The sequence below is a fragment of the Stigmatopora argus genome, chromosome 13 (genome assembly GCF_051989625.1).
Source record: "Stigmatopora argus isolate UIUO_Sarg chromosome 13, RoL_Sarg_1.0, whole genome shotgun sequence".
Classification (NCBI taxonomy): domain Eukaryota; kingdom Metazoa; phylum Chordata; class Actinopteri; order Syngnathiformes; family Syngnathidae; genus Stigmatopora; species Stigmatopora argus.
The window spans coordinates 2,243,305-2,261,575 of NC_135399.1; the positions used below are offsets into that span (position 1 = coordinate 2,243,305).

Sequence of the window (18,271 nt, forward strand, 5' to 3'; positions counted from 1 at the left end):
TGATTTGATTTATTGTGGCGATGTCTAGTCCACATTATCCCCAATATTCGAGGAATTACTGTACCGCGGTCAACCCAGGGGACGTTCATGTTCTCCTGGTTAAATGAACCTGCCCGGGTACACAAAGCATTCCAGTAAATCCATTCAAAACATCCCAGACGAGTTGCGAGACAGTTGAGTTCCCTGTGCTATTAGCCTTTTTAAATCCTCAAAAATGCTCTCAAAGAAACAACACTTTATACTATACAGAGAAAAGGCCTGGCGTGAATTACAACAGGATATGTTGAAAGCTTTGAAGATGGACTCAAGCCATGGATGGAACACGAAAGAACAGCCGGGGGAAGCAGCATTGTGAATGGCTTGGGAGTGATGGATGTCGGATGACAAACATAGTTGTATACAAAGACTGGCAGGCAGCATCGTGCGATTTATGTGACAATTTGGAATGGTTTGTCGATGCCTGGTCAAAGTGTTGGTGAGTACTGCAGTTTCAGCTTTCGTCAAAGCTGGAATCACTATTAAGAAACCCCATGGCAACAACTCTGACCCTGACAATGAGATGGATCCCAGGATTGTTGGCAAACTCGCCCACTTGGCTGAACTCTTTATGGCGGATACAGAAGATGAGGACTTTCTACAGATTTGTAGACTTTTGAATGCTTTGACTTATATTACCACAAATGCACATTACGTCAATAAAACACAATCAAACTCAGTTTTGCTTCGGTTGCCTTTTTAAAACATACGCTAGGATGTGTCATGCTGACACGACTATTACAGGGCGTCCATTGAGCCAAAGCGCCTCTAGTATGGGCAAAAAAACAAATGAAACTCGCAACTGAGACAGCACCCTACAGGCATGAAAATACGATATATGTAGTGGTACTCGGATGATTCGCCATAAGACGTTTCGCCGACGGACGTTTGACAGACGCACAGGTCGCCGAATGGACGTTCCGCCGAACGGAGGTTTCGCTGAAGCGGGATTCGCGCGCTCGCCCCGCCCCCGGATCGTGTGTACAAGTTTTTCAACCTCGGCCCGCGGGCCATATACGGCCCGTTAGGACTTTTAATCCGGCCCGCCGCCGGCGTTGTCCAAATTATAGTAAAAATCAATGATTCATTTCCCTTTGCCGCTCATCACTCTCAATTTATTAGTCTACCGTCAATGGCAGCCCGGGAATAAGCGCTCTTGGGCGGGCATGGCAGCCCGGGAATAAGCACTCTTGGGCGGGCATGGCAGCCCGGGAATAAGCACTCTTGGGCGGGCAGATGGAGCAGAACTGAGCCGTAAAATGACAGCAATCGGGTCAAATACATCCTAAAACAGCATTTAATGATTACATACAAATACTGGAGCTCTTTGGACATTAGAACCGAGCTCAGGGAAGTGAATTCCTCGGTAAAATATCGCGATGATGTCGCGATGGAGGCAAAAAAACGTCTATATATGTCCATTCGCCAAACGGCTCAAAATGCTCTCAAATTCGGTCAAATCCAGCCGAAAACAGCGTTTAATGATTAAATACAAATACTGGAACTCTTTGGACATTAGAACCGAGCCCAGGGAAGTAAATTCCTTGGTAAAATGTCGCGATGATGTTGCGATGGAGGCAAAAAAAACGTCTATATATAATTACGTCCATTCGCCAAACGGCTCAAAATGCTCTCAAATTCGGTCAAATCCAGCCGAAAACAGCGTTTAATGATTAAATACAAATACTAGTATTTGTATTTAATCATTAAACGGCTGTTCGGCCGAATGAACGTTCGGCGGAACGTCCATTCGGCGACCTGTCCGTCTGTGAAACGTCCGTCGGCGAAACGTCTTTAGGCGAATCATCCGGTCACGATATGTAGTACAATGTTGAAGTCATAGCATTAGGTTGTTATTGTTATTTTATTATTATTTTATAAAACATGAACGTGCTATAACAAGTCAAGATTGATACAACTCACAGGCTGTACTCAGTCGGGAGTCCGCAGGTTGCTCGGTGTCGGCTATAGAAGCGGTTCTCCAAGTCAATCCGGGTCTCTCCTATTAGGTCATCCCCTCCCACCATGTCGTAGTCATAGATGAGTACTGACAGCAGGGACTCCTGAGGAAACGTTGCCTGCATCTCAAATGACCTGGAACAAGGCAGGAAAAAAATCAACTGATGGCTACCATTGAAGACCAAACTGTCAAAAGGGAGACCGCTACCTTCCAAAGACAGGGTTCAACTGTTTTGGGATATAATTGTTACGGTCTTTGATTTCGTTTTTGCCAAGTTGAACAACAATGTAAGGGTCTGCTTTTCCATCCAGATCGGCTGGGTGCAGGTTTGATGCCTTCAAAGACAGTGTAATGAAGAATAGTAGGACAACAATTTAAAATAATAAAACAATACGTACCAACAATTTTTCAGAACATGATATTATAAACAACTTACAGCTACAATGTAAACCCGAATTAGGACTTGAAAAGGGGTATTCGGCGGAATTCCCCTGTTGACTCTAAGGCGTCCATCATCTTCCTCCCATGGCCCTTCTTCTTCATCAAGTCTATATAGGCAAAACGCACCCTACAGAGAAGTAAACTCCATGTCGTGAAGTAGTGAAAATGTGACATAAACTTTGCTTGACATGATTACGTCACCTTAAACTTGCCAACGAATTGCTCCTCTGTTGATCTTTCTTCCTCATTGGACTTTCCTCGGAACAGCTCGTATGTGTTAACCCAGTCATGAAAAGGTCCAAATTCTGCCTCCAGCTCGTTGTTGTATAGCTGTAGCAATGGAAGTTATGAGGTAAAAAGCCACTAGACTGCCATTCAATTACAGAGCTAGGATTTTATAATGGAGTGAATCAGTTATTTCTCAGTATTAAAAAAAACCCATGTTTTTCTTGTTCCAAAAACATCTTTGCATGTATAATGCTGGCCAATACAGTAGCGTTTAGATCAGAGGACACCTATGCTGTCTGTTTTTCCATATCTCCCTTCTCCAACACATCTGAATCTTATCTGAATTGTTTTATTCAGAACCGCTTTTCCCCCACAAGGGTCGCGGGGGGTGCTGGAGCCTATCCCAGGGACACCCTGAATCGGTGGCCAGTTGATCGCAGGGCACAAGGAGACAGACAACCATTCACGCTCACACTCAGTCACTAGTGTCCAACCAGCCTAACATGCATGTCATTGGAATGTGGGAGTAAACGTTTGGAAATCCCATGCAGGGCCTGGGAGAACATGCAAACTCCACACAGGTGGACCGACATGGATTTGAACCCAAGACCCCAGAACTGAGGCCAATGAGCTAACCACTCATCCGCCGGGCCGCCACACCTGAATCAAATAACCAGTATTGAGAAATTATTCTGATCATTTGAACTATAGCTGAACTTATTCGCTCAACGAGACTCAAGGCCTGTTGATGCACAAGGTCCCTGACCACGGAATTCCATTTTCTGATAAACATTTCCTATCGAGGTTATTGACTATGGCATAGACTTCAGATGCTCATTTCAGAGATATCAATTTGCGTCATATGGTCTATTGCTAAACCCTATTTAAATGCTGTCACAAGCAAAGTTCGGGAGTCCAGAATAAATCTGCTGAAGTGCCAGACTGCTCTGTTTTTTTTCTTCAACATTTGGCGTCACGGACAGGATTGGTCAGGAACAATATTTCAACGTTTGTAGCTCCTGCCATGCATCGTGAATCCATGACCATAAGAATGAAGGTAAGATTTCTTACTACTTTAGATTGGCCATACGGTGTGTGTGCCTGGGGTGGCATGCATTGACGTTTAAATTTCTCCAAAAAAAGGCCTGTTTTTGGGATTTGAAGGGCATTACTGCAGATTGATTGTCGGCTCACTCACAGATTACAGTCTTTTAATTGGGACTGCTCTCGTTTGTTTTATTAAAACGACACGGATCCAGAGCTATGACTCGAGCCTAATTGACAAAAGTTAAGAGTAATTATTCAGAAAATTAAAAAAGGACAGCTTTTTGGTGTGTGTGATGTTACAAAGGTTAACCAGATGGTTAAAGCCCTGTGGCCACGCCTTTCGGTCCGGAGGTCAAAATTCTCTAGAGAAACCGGTTACTAGATGAAGCCAGAGACTGCAGGGGACAGAGGTCCAATTGTAATAAAAATTATTTTGTTATTTCAAGTTGTTTGCGACCTCCAATCGTGCAAAAGAGGCAACAAACTACCAAGCAGCAGCTGCATCTATTAATACATGTGCCATTTTCACCTATGAGTACAGGGTGCTGTGGCGTGTCCCTAACAGATGCAGTCTTATGAGAAGTGGTCCAAATAAATTATGGGTATATTAATGCATAACTTCCCTACATAAACAGGGGAGTAAGATGTAAAATCAATTCTTTTTATTCATTGTTTAAAAGTGCACTTGTTTTTCTGTATTGTCTTTTCCTGTGTGTTGTTGTCTCCAGATTGGGCCCTGTGTGCCTGTGTGTGCATGTCTGCTCCTTTGTACCCGTCTCATCTCCTGCCTTATGTGTGTGTGCGTTAGAATGATTGTTGAAACAGTTGAAAATAACTAAACGCGCGAGCACAATGTGTGAAGGAAAACATTTTCCGATTTCTTTCTGAACTACCGCTGTTGAATGGATGATCTCTTCAGCTGTGATTAATATACATTAATATCAGTGCAGACTAACCGACATAATCTTTTATAGGTGTCCCTGCACGAATGATCTTGACATGCGTGTGTGCTTATTAGAGAAGTGTTTTGACATTGAGTGTGCTGTGTAAAAAATGATTTATTTTGGTTCAGCGGTAAATTGTGAGACATGCTTTGTTAGATAGATCCTTATTTGGGAATGTAGTATTATTGGTTGTTGTAGATGTAAGCTAATGTGGTCTCGACAATTTACATGGTGATGTTGTTGTTGTTGTAGAGTCACCCAAAGCGCCTGACGGCAATCCTCAGAGGCGCTAGACTCGCTATTAGGAGGCCGGCAAGTTCACCGAAGGAGAGACCCAGCCGTCAGTACTGGGCAGACTGAGAGAAAAAAAGCCAAAACTGAGGGAAACGGAGAGAAAAAAGCGTTTCCCATGGCACGAGTCTGGGTGTGTCGATACGGATTGGAAGGTCTCCCGGGGAGTCCTTCACGGGACACCACTAGAAGGTTGTGGTGATGTAAAAGACTGAATGTGAACTTTTCAAGAAATATTGAGTTAATAGGGTTTTTATTTCATATCATTACACATTTGCTTAGAATTCCAGCACCTTGGTCTGACAACTGCACCTGCGGCATCTCCCCTCCACCACTGATGCTCCACAAGGCTTCCTGACGCTTTGGTCCTCATCTGTTTTGACTACACATGTATAGTTATACCTCTACTTACGAATCCCTCTAGGTGCGAAATTTTTAGGATACAAAAGCTTTTCACAAATATCCAAGTTACAACCCCCCCCAAAAAGTACATGAATTCCTCATTCGTTATTTTATTTTGAAAATATTGTCATGGATGCATTGATTCTCACTTTAGAACCTCCCTACACCGTACTGGGCTCTCATTGGCTATCTCACAATAACCACTATCCATGTTTCAAAAATCTCTCTTATGTACTTTTGACCGCCGTTTGTCGTTGTTTTGTGGTTGAGTATGGATAAAGCAGCTGCTTCTGTTTTTATCATCATGCCTCCCAAGAAAATTGGTCAGCGTGGATGACAAGTTGGTCGAGAGTCATCAAAACAAACTCTCTTGAGTTAATGGAACACTCAACAATACGGGGAATAAGACGAGAAGACAGACGAGTAGGAAGCACCGTGCATTGTAAAAACAAAAATAAAAGAAATGTTTGAGAAATTTCACAAACTTTCTGTCTTCGTATCAAAAAAAACATCCCAAAAAGTGTTCACGAGTCGTGCGATCACCAACTTTGATGAAGTTTGTCTGGTGCATTATAGAAACATTATTAAAAGTCATCAAAGGCTATCATCTTTGGATAGTTTTTTTCCCCCAAACGTCCGTCAAACAGCACGGCAGAAGGGCAAGTCAAATCCAAACAGGTAAGAACCAGTAGCTACGAATAAAATGGGTGAAAAATTAAATTCCAAAGAAATCATAAAACGTTAATGTTTTTTGTTGATTAATGTTGTTAGTTGAATTCTTAATGTTGCGTTTATAAGACGTATGTCCGTGTGTTTGTGTGGTTGTCAATGTCTTGTTAAGGTTTAAGTGGATGTTTGTGTGTGTGTGTTTGATTTTGCCTCTTGTGTCCCGGGCCCACGGGGCTTAACTTGCTCCGCGGTGCCCAGAGAGACATAAGAGGCAAAAGAAAACACACATACATCCACCCGAAACGAGACATGACAATGGTTTTGTGCTATCTCTCTGTTGCACAAATACCGTTAGCGTACTCTTGATCCCCCATGTTTTTGTATGCTTTATTCATTTTAAGACATTAATAAATCATTTTCTTAAAACATTGTCACATTTTTGTGTGTTTCCTCACATCTTTCATGCATAATTCGGACACTGACCAATTTTAAGGGTTTAGTTGGTAGTTGTGTGAGGAGTGTGGTACGAATTATACATACAATGAATTCAGAACGAATTTACATATAAAGTACTGCTCTACTTACGAAATTTTCAAGTTAGGAAAAAAGTTCTGGAACCAATTAATTTCGTGAATAGAGGTACGACCAGTGGCGGGCGGTGCATTTTCTGGTAGCGCCTTCAACGTATCAATCCAACCCTCAAAAACTATTTTATGGCTATAAAACCTCTACTGCAGCTACAGCTGCACCACATAAAAAATAATCAATACATTAATGCACAAAAATGGGGTAAAATCCACTTCCTAGCAGCATTTCATGATTAAATACAAATACTGGAGCTTTTCAGACATTAAAACCAGGCCAGGGGGTGATTTTCCCGGGAAAAGACAGCGATGAATGGCGTACGGGCAAACATTGCCCGAAAATGGGGTAAAATCCAGCCGAACACAGCATTTATTGATTAAATACAAATACTGGAGCTTTTTAGACATCAGAACCGGGCCCGGAGTATCATTTCCCCGGTAAAAAGACAGCGATGAACGTTGATACGTCCATACGTGAAATGACCAAAAATGCACTAAAATTAGGTAAAATCCACTTCCTAGCATCATTTATTGATTGAATACAAATACTGGAGCTTTTGAGACATTACAACCAGGCCAGGGGGGTGATTTTTCCCGGGAAAAGACAGCGATGGACGTCAATGGTGAAATGCCAAAAATTAAACTGGGGTAAAATCCACTTCCTAGCAGCATTTTGTGATTAAATACAAACACTGGAGCTTTTCAGATATCAGAACTTGGCCCACAATTGAAATATTATTTAGGAATATAGCCATATTTGTAATTTTACTCACCAAAAATCCTTTTTACATAATATCCATCCTCCTTTCTTTCTTCTTTCTTTCCTATCGCCATCGAAGCTAATGATGAAAGTCGAACCTGTCCTGTCATATTTCTGGCATAGTCCGTTTTGAAAGTGGCTTTAAATCAAAACAACAATATACTATTTGCTTGTGGAGCTAAGTTAGCACACTGAAAGTGCCGCACACACCATTTTCCCGGCTGTAACAGGCTTGCTAGCTTCGGAGTTGACCGCCCTTTCTTAATGATGTCACTTTTTTTCTGTAAAAGTTTGTCTGGAAAATAGCTTTGTGAGAGAAATCTGCAAGAGAAGCCATTTGTTTTTGCCACTGTCGGCCATGTGGGTGGAGTTTGCGATCTCTGGCTGCTTTGGCCCGCCTACTAGCCAATCATAGTTTGTGAAAGCAATGACATGTCCCAGCCAGCAAAATGCTAACGCCTATGAAAAATCATTGTGGGGTTGCCAACTCGAAATCTGATTGGTTAAAAGCAACAGTCTAGTTTAATGCAGCAGAGCCCGCAAGAACTGATTGTGAAGGCTTTGAGGCAGATCTGATCTGGCAACAAATAATGGCTGAAATGTGATTGGTTAAATGCTTCAATATGAAAACACACATCTGGAAGAAGTGCAACACGGGGGAAAAGCAATGAAAGGAAGCTAACAGACCATTTGGAATAATAAGTATTGATGGACAAAATATAATATGATTCAGATATTTCTTAGGCCAGCAGAGAAGGCCTTGAAGGCCCTGACGGCCCGCCACTGGGTACGACTGAATTAGTACACATGCACACACAGATAAAAACGCTCAGACGTCTCACTTGTGTTTCCATTCCTCCCTTTAGAGTTGAAACGTCCATGTAATCAGGGCCCTCTGAATGTAATAAAACAACAGAAAGGATCTGTACGGTCAGAATAGAGCTGGGAAGCTGTCTCAGCGGTTGTTCTCCTTCCAAGTGAAAATTCCAGAAGACTGTCTTTTCCTCTTTATTCGTGCGTGAATTTGTGAATGCCTAATAGCGAACGTGATAATAGTAATGTGGTAAGATTAAACCAAAATATTCTAATAGTTTGAGGGAAGCGTTGGTGCTATGCGTAAGGGAGCTATTTAGGTTGACGTGTGAGTGATGTGTGTGTGAGTGATGTGTGTGTGAGTGATGTGTGTGTGAGTGATGTGTGAGTGAGTGATGTGTGTGTGAGTGAGTGATGTGTGTGTGAGTGAGTGAGTAAGTGAGTGATGTGTGTGTGAGTGAGTGAGTGAGTGAGAGTGATGTGTGAGTGAGTGAGGTGTGTGTGAGTGAGTGATGTGTGTGAGTGAGTGAGTGAGTGAGTGAGTGATGTGTGTGTGTGTGTGTGAGTGAGTGAGTGTGTGTGTGAGAGTGTGAGTGAGTGTGTGTGTGTGTGAGTGAGTGAGTGTGAGAGTGAGTGAGTGAGTGAGTGTGAGAGTGAGTGTGAGTGTGAGAGTGAGTGTGAGAGTGAGTGTGAGTGTGAGAGTGAGTGTGAGAGTGAGTGTGAGAGTGAGTGTGAGTGAGTGTGAGTGTGAGTGAGTGTGAGAGTGAGTGTGAGAGTGAGTGTGAGAGTGAGTGTGTGATGTGAGTGAGTGAGTGATGTGTGAGTGATGTGTGTGTGAGTGAGTGGGTGAGTGAGTGGGTGAGTGAGTGAGTGATGTGTGAGTGAGTGATGTGTGTGTGTGAGTGAGTGAGTCAGTGGTGAGTGGTGAGTGAGTGAGTGAGTGTGAGTGAGTGTGTGTGTGTGAGTGAGTGAGTGTGTGAGTGTGTGAGTGAGTGTGTGAGTGTGTGAGTGTGTGAGTGAGTGTGTGTGAGTGAGTGAGTGTGATGTGAGTGAGTGATGTGTGTGTGAGTGAGTGAGTGAGGTGTGTGTGAGTGATGTGTGTGTGAGTGAGTGATGTGTGTGTGTGTGAGTGAGTGATGTGTGTGAGTGAGTGAGTGATGTGTGTGTGAGTGAGTGATGTGTGTGTGAGTGAGTGATGTGTGAGTGAGTCAGTGATGTGTGTGTGAGTGATGTGTGTGTGAGTGAGTGTGTGTGTGAGTGATGTGTGTGAGTGAGTGAGTGAGGTGTGTGTGTGTGAGAGTGAGTGAGTGTGAGAGTGAGTGTGAGAGTGAGTGTGAGTGTGAGTGTGAGAGTGAGTGTGAGAGTGAGTGAGTGTGAGAGTGAGTGTGAGAGTGAGAGTGAGAGTGAGAGTGAGTGTGAGTGTGAGAGTGAGAGTGAGAGAGTGAGTGAGAGAGAGAGTGAGTGAGAGAGAGCAAGAGAGAAAAGAGAAAGTTAATTTGCTAATTGTCTTTGCGGAAGCAAAGTGTAAAGTATGCAAGAGAGAGATAGAAAGTTGCATTTGTTTGAAGAGAAAGTACGAGAGTGTAAAAGAGCGTTGAAAGCCAGTTTGTTTTGTGAGTAGAGCTGGTCACTGTCTGTTTCGAACAAACTAAGTATCGTGAAATGTTTGACAAAATTTTAAAAAATACAAATATCAGCGTGTTCATCAACATGCTGGAAGACAACTGGTTTGTATGGTGCCTCAATTTGGACCTTTGATTAGAGAAAGAGGATGGCCTCAAAATAGGGTGTGCAGGCCCTTGACGGGTATTGCAGGGTTCTGTACCGAAATAAGAGTGCCAGTCCTTCTTCATTGACAATTGATGATGAAAACTGGATTAATGAAATAGAACTTGTGATGAAAAGCCAATGTACAGTGGTACCTCGACATACGAGCTTAATTCATTCCGGGACTGAGCTCGTATGTCGATATTCTCGTAACTCGAACGAACGTTTCCCATTGAAATGAACTAAAAACAAATTAATTTGTTGCAACCCTCTGAAAAAACACCAAAAACAGGATATTGCTTTGGAAAAAATGTTTTATTTCTTCTAATTCGCCATCTATTAACAAAGTAACACATAACTACTGGTTTAATAGTAATAAAATGTGTTTAATAGAACTAAAATTACACGGATTTCGCGGAGGGTAGAGAGAGAGGGACAGAGAGGGGGGACTTTCCACGGCAACGCACTCGTAACAGAACAAACAAATTTAAATTAACTTGGATTAATATATACAGACACACTCAAACATACGTTTAATGTAACTTTACACAAAACTGAATTCTAATTTTTTTTTTTTACCTTTGTTCTCCGGGTTGACTCCACCCGGACGTTCAGCGGGAGTTTTTAAAAGGAACGCATCAAGGGTTGTTTGTTTTTGCCTTCCCTTCAAAATATTTTGAAAATGACGCGCACAAATGTCCTCACAATACTATAATGCGCGACCACTTGCCAGCTTGTCAGGGTGCCTCTTTTCTACAAAATCCGAAAACTCTTGCCACTTCGCTAGCATGTCTTTGAATCCTTTGTAGCCAGGGGGTCCCCCTCTTCGACCTCCTCCTCGCTACTGAGTTCCCACAACAAATGTTCACTCTCCTGGAGCTCGATTAAATCCTGTGTCATGAGTTCTTCGTGGTGCTCGGCGATTAGGTCATTCACATCTGCCTCGTTAACCTCCAGCCCCAAGGAATTTCCAAGTGACATGATATCATCCATGACAACGAGTTCATCCTGTACAGCAGGGGCTGCTGTTTCAACGTCTCTCTCAGCGGAAGCTGGCCACAATTTTTTTCCATGCTGAATTAAGAGTTCGTTGTGTGACACCCTGCCATGCATCATTAATAATTTTCAAATAAATGGACAATATTAAAGTGCTCTTTCCATAATTCACGAAGGGTTAGGTTTGTGTCATCTGTCACATCGAAGCATTTCTTGAATAAATACTTCGTGTACAATTTCTTAAAATTTGAAATCACTTGTTGGTCCATGGGCTGGAGGAGTGGCGTGGGGTTGAGTGGTAGATAGAGGACCTTGATGAACTTATATTCATCAACAATTTCCTCTTCGAGACCAGGAGGGTGACCAGGGGCATTGTCGAGGACCAGGAGACATTTCATTGGCAGGCTTTTCTCTGTCAAATACGTGAATAAATTACGCGTAACCCAAGCTTTAGAATTAGCGCACCACATCACTTGGAGTTTTTCTTTCGAGATATTTTGTCTTTTGAAAGCACGTGGGTTCTACGCATTGTACACCAGCAGCGGCTTAATTTTACAGTCACCGCTGGCATTGGCACACAAGGCTAGAGTTAAGCGGTCCTTCATAGGTTTATGCCCCGGTAGTGCCTTCTCCTCTGCCATGATGAATGTCCGCCTAGGCATCTTCTTCCAAAAAAGACCAGTTTCATCGCAGTTTAACACTTGTTGGGGGACGTAACTTTCCTGGGTGATAATCGAGGCAAATGTCTTGATAAATTCCACCACGGCTTTCGAATTGGAACTTGCTGCTTCCCCGTGTTTAATTTCAGAGTGTATTCCAGATCTTTTGTTAAATTTTTCGAACCACCCGTGACTCGCTTTAAAGGGTTCTGAAGGTGTTGAAGACTCCCCCTGTTCCAGCTGCTGCCCTTTGGCAGACGCTACACGTCTCACAAAGCACGGACAAATAGACTTAAGGACAGTTTTTTCCCATAGCCATCAGGACTCTGAACTTGCGTTAGCACGACACACAATCCCTTCTGTGCAATAACTTCAGGGTGTGCAATAACAATGTGCAATATCTTAGACTGTGCAATATTTTAGAATTTACCTAGCCGGGATGTGACTTTTTATACTTTTATATTACTATTTATGTTTTTTTTTACTGGGAAAACGCACTTTGTGGAACAGCACCACCAATTTCATTATACGCAGCTGTGTATGATGACAATAAAGGCTTTTGATTTGATTTCAGATCCTTTCGTTGTTATCAAATCCATGTAAATTCCGCTGGCTTTTTCACATATAGTTGACTCGGTCATGCTATCTCCTGCTAACTGTTTATCTTTTATCCACAATAAAGGAAGCCTCTCCATCTCGTCATGAATGTCACTGTGCCGGCGGGAAATTATGGTTGACTTTTTTCACCTTTTATGCAAGATAATTTTTTTCTCTTGGAATTTCATACATAGATGTCAAAATAAATGTTGTTTAGCGTTTTATGTGTTTATCTTTTCTCCATTTTGAAATAAATGACCGTATCAGCCACATTGTCTTGCGTCATGGCGTGATGGGGTGTGGTGTTTCGTTTTTTTCACTTTGCAGTTTCGTGCATATCATCTTTTTACGCCCATTTAAGCCATAGCCTCGATTCAGCCATCATTTTTTTGTCCCACAAATGCGGCTTTATATGCGAGTAAATATGGTATGTTTAAAATTTTTACTGATTGATTGGTGATTGCGGTGAAAAAAATTGAAGTTAAAGAACGAGAAAGTAATGTGAAAATAATATTGGGAAAATAGGCAGAAGGCTGGGGAAGAATGTTGCGCTGACTGGCCAGCATAGTGTTTACATTTCATTTTTTAGGACACACAAGGCTAAAAGGAGGGATGTTTATACATACCTGTCAACTTATACATTTTTCCGGTATTTTATCAGTTTTTTTATCATTTCAGATCGTGTATGCCGTATTGCAACTTTTGTACGTTAATTTTTTTTAAAGTAGTTTTTTGTAAAACCGATCTCATTTTACCCATTTCGGCTCTAATCCAGATCGTCCCGGTCTCTGGTAGCAGACGAAAACGTCATCATCGACTGCTAATTTTGTCATGTGTGACATGCTAGAGTGTTTGATTTATTAATGATTGAATGTTGAGAATGCACAACGAGTTTGGATTGAATGTATGTATCGGTGTTCGATTGTTGATCCTTCGATCCATATGGGAAAAAAAGGGACATGTTAAAAAAGATCGGTATTCGATTATTGATGTCTTAGCAAATAGCTTGAGGCACGGGGGAATTGGTAATCATTACAGTAAAAAGTTGGATTGAAGAAACAACAACAATGGATCACTGTTCTGATTATTTCTCCCTGTGTGCGGCAAGGTATGCTGTTTGTTTAAAAGGATGGTTGAGTTTGGGGTTTGTAATATACACTGTTTAGCGTGTGAGAAAAGAGATAATGTTTATTAATGTTTATTTACTTTTGAATTACGGGCGTGAATATGCGAGTCTATGGTCACACACATGGAATAGCATTTAGCATGCTACCTTCGGCCACCATTATCGTGGACAGTGTCTATAACGGTCATAGAAAGGATGTTATATTATTGATATTGCATTGTTTGCTCTGTTGAATAGATGAGAAGTTGTAAAAGGAAAAGATATAACAAGTTATGACCGTGTGTTGAACGAGTGTGTGTGTGCATTGTGTTTTGGCTTCTAAAGTGTTGCATATATATATAGGTGTAATTGTACATTATGTTTTGGGTTCTAACGTGTTGATAATGTATATATATATGGGTGTAATTGTATGTTATGGGTTTTTGTGTTGATGATTACAGTAAACAGTTGGATTGAAGAAACAACAACAATGGATCACTGTTCTGATTATTTCTCCCTGTGTGTCAAGATCAAATGCAGGGTGTAACATTTTGGAGGCACCGCTGGGATTGCTGTTCAGATGTCCAGTGTCCATGACCTGCTCACTGAATTCTGAGCCAGCTAAATCCCCCCAAACACTACAAACCAGGCAGACGGCAGTGAGAGGAGGTGTTGCTGTTTAAGAAGAACTGGAAGTTGGCGGTTGAGTACCTGTCATCTGAGGCCAATATGAGATCATCAGAGGGACAGTAAAGACGTGCCAGTTCAGAGTTCACTCCTGTACAGTCAACAGAACTCCTACATCGTCAACAAAATGGACCAGTTACTCGAAGAGGTGTTAGGAACATTGAACAACCTGACGGAAAATAACCTACTGGAAATATGCGATTTTCTTAACATATTAAGAAGTGTTAAACGGAAATCGCGTCTATCATTAGTGGCTCACATTGTGAAGTACCTAGAAAGAGAAGAACTATAGGAAGGAGAGGATGAAGGCATGTCTGAATTGTTGAAACTGAAAGAGAAAATATCAGATATGAAGCATGAAGTCAAAAGAGATGAAAACGAAAAGCAAGGATCAAGATTGGAAGAGACTCCAATAACTTTGCCCCAGCTACCAGATGCTGCGGACCCTCAGGGGGGGTGTCTCCCCAGCCCCAGCCAAGCTCATACTGGCGCAAGGACTTCAAAATTGCCGGCCAAATAGGTGAACCAGGCCAGAGGGACAAGCTGACATTTTCCAGCCTTGTTCATCAAATTGGAAATGGACTGAATAGATGTGTAAATCATTGATGCAGTTATCAGGGCTATCTCCCACAGTTTGCAGCTACGTAATTACTTGGAAGAAAAACCTAACCTCACTCTTCCCACACTCAAACGCATCCTACGCGCTCATTTTCAGGAAAGGAGTGCTACCGACCTCTATGTGCAGTTAGCTTCAGAAGTGCAGCATATCAAAGAGACTCCTCAAAGTTTCTTAATGCGAGTCTTAGTCCTTAGGCAGAAGGTACTGTTTGCATCTCGAGAATCAGAATCAGGAATCCAGTACAACCAAAGTTTAGTCCAGCGTATGTGCTTGCACACGATACTCACTGGTCTCCAGAGTGACAGTGTTAGAGTAGATATGCAGCCTCTCTTCCTGAACTGTAAGACTTCAGATGAGCTTTTGCTAGAGCGGTTAAATGTAGCCTGTGCTAATGAAACGGAAAGGAGAAATAAAAAGAAGTTTAGTACCCCACAGGCAGCGACACATGTTAGCAAGGTGCAGTCAGAAGGACTACGACCTACCAATTGCCCTGGAGAAGAAAAACCAAAAGTGTCCCGTGAGGTACGAGCGGAGTTGACTGAACTTAAGACAAGTGTTGCTTCTCTTAAAGATCTCAGTGCAGAAATAGCTCAGATCAAAGAGACACTACAGCAGGCTATGTTTCAGCCTCAGTCCTACCTCCCACCTTCAGTTAGAAGACCAGTTAGGGAGCCCCAGCCACCTTCTGCAAAACAAAATTACTACAGCAAGCCCCCAGCACCCCCCTGGAACACTAGCCGCCCTGCTTATGTCCCAAGAAGGTGTTTTGCTTGTCGGCAGGGAGGGCGAGATGTGAAGTGCACACATTGTTATCGGTGTGGGAGTGGAGAACATTTCCAAGCTGGATGTAAAATCCGAGGAGGCAGACCACTAAAAGAAGACTATAGCAGAGCTAACTCAGGAAAGGGAAGGTGTGGTTCGTGTGCTTTGTGGCACAGCCAGTCCACTGGCCATCGTCAATCCTCCCAGCATGCAACAGCAGCAGGTGAGAACTCAGCAACACCTGATGGTGGAACTTGACGATTCAAAGGCAAAGATCAGACGACTTAGACAAGAGCTAGAAGAGAGGAATGAACAACTGCTGGACAACAGACACAAGCAGGAAAACATGGAGGAAAAAATAAAGAGGCTCCAGCAGGATAATTTGAAGCTGCTCGTAGACGCCCGTGCAGCCCGCGCCTATCGCGATGAACTGGATGCGCTGAGAGAACGTGCAATCAAAGCTGACAAGCTGGAGTTATACAAGGCCAAAGTGGAGAAAGGGAGACAAGGGATGGAGGAGGCGTACACCATTGCCACCGTGAGTGTACGAAAAGCTGCAGAACGAGGTAAAAAGCACTATGACACCAAAGTGAGGAGCTCCGTGCTACAACCAGGAGAGCGCACCCTGATAAAAAACCTGACACCAGAAGGAGGAAAAATTGACAAGAGTATGGAGAGAAATAAACAGCAGCCGGTATCTCATCTTCAAGAGACAGACCAAGACAGTGGTTACGAAGATGACTTTCACTACAAGCCCCTCCAGGTGCTAAATGAGAGAGATGCCCAAGGGATGGAGTCTAAGCACAGGCCACTGCCAGCGAATCAGAGACTTGAAGTGAAGGGCCCTGCTTCCGGACCAGTACAAGCAGAAGATGACTATCAGCTGGAGGACCTGCCTGGTGAGGGAACAAATCTGGCTGTTGAAGATCCTCGTGATGATCATTTATCAGAGACCTCTCCGCCAACCGCTGTGAATGAACCTGAGGCGTTGACTTATGAACGGCCAAGAAGGGAGAGACATCCACCACGACGAACGACCTATGATCAGCTTGGTGTCCCCTCCTGTTATAGTACTCAGTCACCACATCAGCTGCTACCTGCTTACCCTGCACCAGGAGTGGTTCCTTGGTTAGTACACCTGCAGCCATATTACATTCAACCACCCTTTATGTATGGACTCCAACAGCCTTGAGCCTACAAGGGTGACATGTATTATGCGAACATGGACTGTTACGACTGTGATTACAGTTTCCATCCAGTGAACGTGGACCGTACGAGTTGTGGATTATATTTGAACTGTGGCCCTTGCCGCCTGGAGTTTTCATGAGTATCAGCTTACAGAAGAGGATGTGAAATGACAAGTTCGCTAGACTGTTCAGAATAACAACCAACAAGGGGAAGATATTTGGAATGTACTGATGTCGGGACGACATTTGTTTTTGTGGGGGAGAGTGTGACATGCCAGTGTTTGATTTATTAATGATTGAATGTTGAGAATCCACAACGAGTTTGGATTGAATGTGTGTATCGGTGTTCGATTGTTGATCCTTCGATCCATATGGAAAAAAAGGGACATGTTAAAAAAGATCGGTATTCGATTATTGATGTCTTAGCAAATAGCTTGAGGCACGGGGGAATCGGTAATCATTACAGTAAAAAGTTGGATTGAAGAAACAACAACAATGGATCACTGTTCTGATTATTTCTCCCCGTGTGTCAAGGTATGCTGTTTGTTTAAAAGGATGGTTGAGTTTGGGGTTTGTAATATACACTGTTTAGCGTGTGAGAAAAGAGATAATGTTTATTAATGTTTATTTACTTTTGAATTACGGGCGTGAATGTGCGAGTCTCGGGTCACGCACATGGAATAGCATTTAGCATGCTACCTTCGGCCACCATTATCGTGGACAGTGTCATAGAAAGGATGTTATATTATTGATATTGCATTGTTTGCCCTGTTGAATAGAGTGTCATACAGCGACATCTACAGAATCTTGAATTTAGTGCATACAAAAGGTGCACTGACTAATTGGGGATTGCGTCCACTTTGGGGAAAATTTTAGACCTTTACGTGCGCTATATATGAGTAAATATGTGCCGCATTGCATTTGTACGGTTTATTATCGCTTAATAAGAGGAATTGCAATCATTAAGGGGAACAATTGGATGAGGTTCACAGGAATGTCCATGCATTTTATTTTTTGTCTGATTTTAATTCACCAAAGGAAAAATTTTCATTGCAATTTTCGAGGTCAAATTTTAGAAGTATAAAAGTTGAATTTTCCATGTCTGTTCATATTTTCTCAACTATAGTTTTTTCTCTCGATGGTTGTTGTTAGGGTTATTAGTCTTACATTATTATATATTTGCTCGCAATGAAGAACGCTTTGCTTTATTTAGCTTATTAGTCTTACATTATTATATATTTGCTCGCAATGAAGAACGCTTTGCTTTACTTGGCTTAGTAACATTAGAAAAGTCATTTTAGAACAGCTGCTTGCAACCATATAAATGCTTACGCCTTAGTTAGACCAAACAAATGACGATCGAATCATCTTGGACTGCTGGAATGCTGAGAAGAACCTTCGGCTCAACATGACCTTCATTTGTTTTGAGAGCTAAAACTTCTATTGACTTCTCACTCCTATTTTCACACCCCTCCCTTGAGAGCTGAGATGTCTATTGTAACTAGGGTCCTTGATCCTTGAAGCTAATAAACAGGAAAAAGATGCGTCTAACGCCAGAATGAACTTGGACTAAGTAAGAGGGGTCGGTTCGATTCTCTCTTGCAAGAAAACCACAGATGAGTCTCCTGTCTCTTTTATTTGTGCGGGCATTTGGGAATGCCTATTGGTGAACCTATCAGTTGTATTGCTCAAACAGTAAAACATGTCTGCAAAACAT

At 42.4% G+C, this 18,271-nt stretch overlaps 3 protein-coding genes across 15 annotated transcripts in view; 2 read left to right on the forward strand and 1 right to left on the reverse strand.

The window, feature by feature from the left end:
• LOC144087012 (uncharacterized) overlaps positions 1-6,506 on the forward strand; it is a 64,473-nt gene extending 57,967 nt beyond the window's left edge. The window contains exons 9-10 of one of the 3 annotated variants that reach the window (XR_013304626.1): positions 4,909-5,139; positions 5,230-6,506. Coding sequence is in view for 2 of the 3 variants with exons in the window: in XM_077617271.1 (XP_077473397.1) it covers positions 4,909-4,949 (41 nt within the window). In the remaining variant the exon portion in view is untranslated. Of the gene's footprint in view, positions 1-249; positions 910-4,908 lie in introns of those variants that run through there. The other 2 variants (XM_077617272.1, XM_077617271.1) reach the window with 2 other exon arrangements.
• Positions 1-18,271, reverse strand: part of fer1l6 (fer-1 like family member 6) — a 104,108-nt gene that overhangs the window by 16,696 nt on the left and 69,141 nt on the right. For all 11 annotated transcript variants that reach the window (XM_077617257.1, XM_077617253.1, XM_077617259.1 and 8 more), the window contains 4 exons: positions 2,639-2,767; positions 2,433-2,564; positions 2,204-2,331; positions 1,960-2,130 (listed from right to left, as the gene is read on the reverse strand). In XM_077617257.1, the coding sequence (XP_077473383.1) occupies positions 1,960-2,130; positions 2,204-2,331; positions 2,433-2,564; positions 2,639-2,767 (560 nt within the window). The remainder of the gene's footprint in view (positions 1-1,959; positions 2,131-2,203; positions 2,332-2,432; positions 2,565-2,638; positions 2,768-18,271) is intronic.
• Positions 13,181-17,298, forward strand: LOC144087014 (uncharacterized). Its single transcript, XM_077617277.1, has 2 exons — positions 13,181-13,302; positions 13,829-17,298. Exon 2 carries the CDS (start codon positions 15,576-15,578, stop codon positions 16,557-16,559), a length of 984 nt encoding a protein of 327 aa, XP_077473403.1. The 5' UTR covers positions 13,181-13,302; positions 13,829-15,575; the 3' UTR covers positions 16,560-17,298.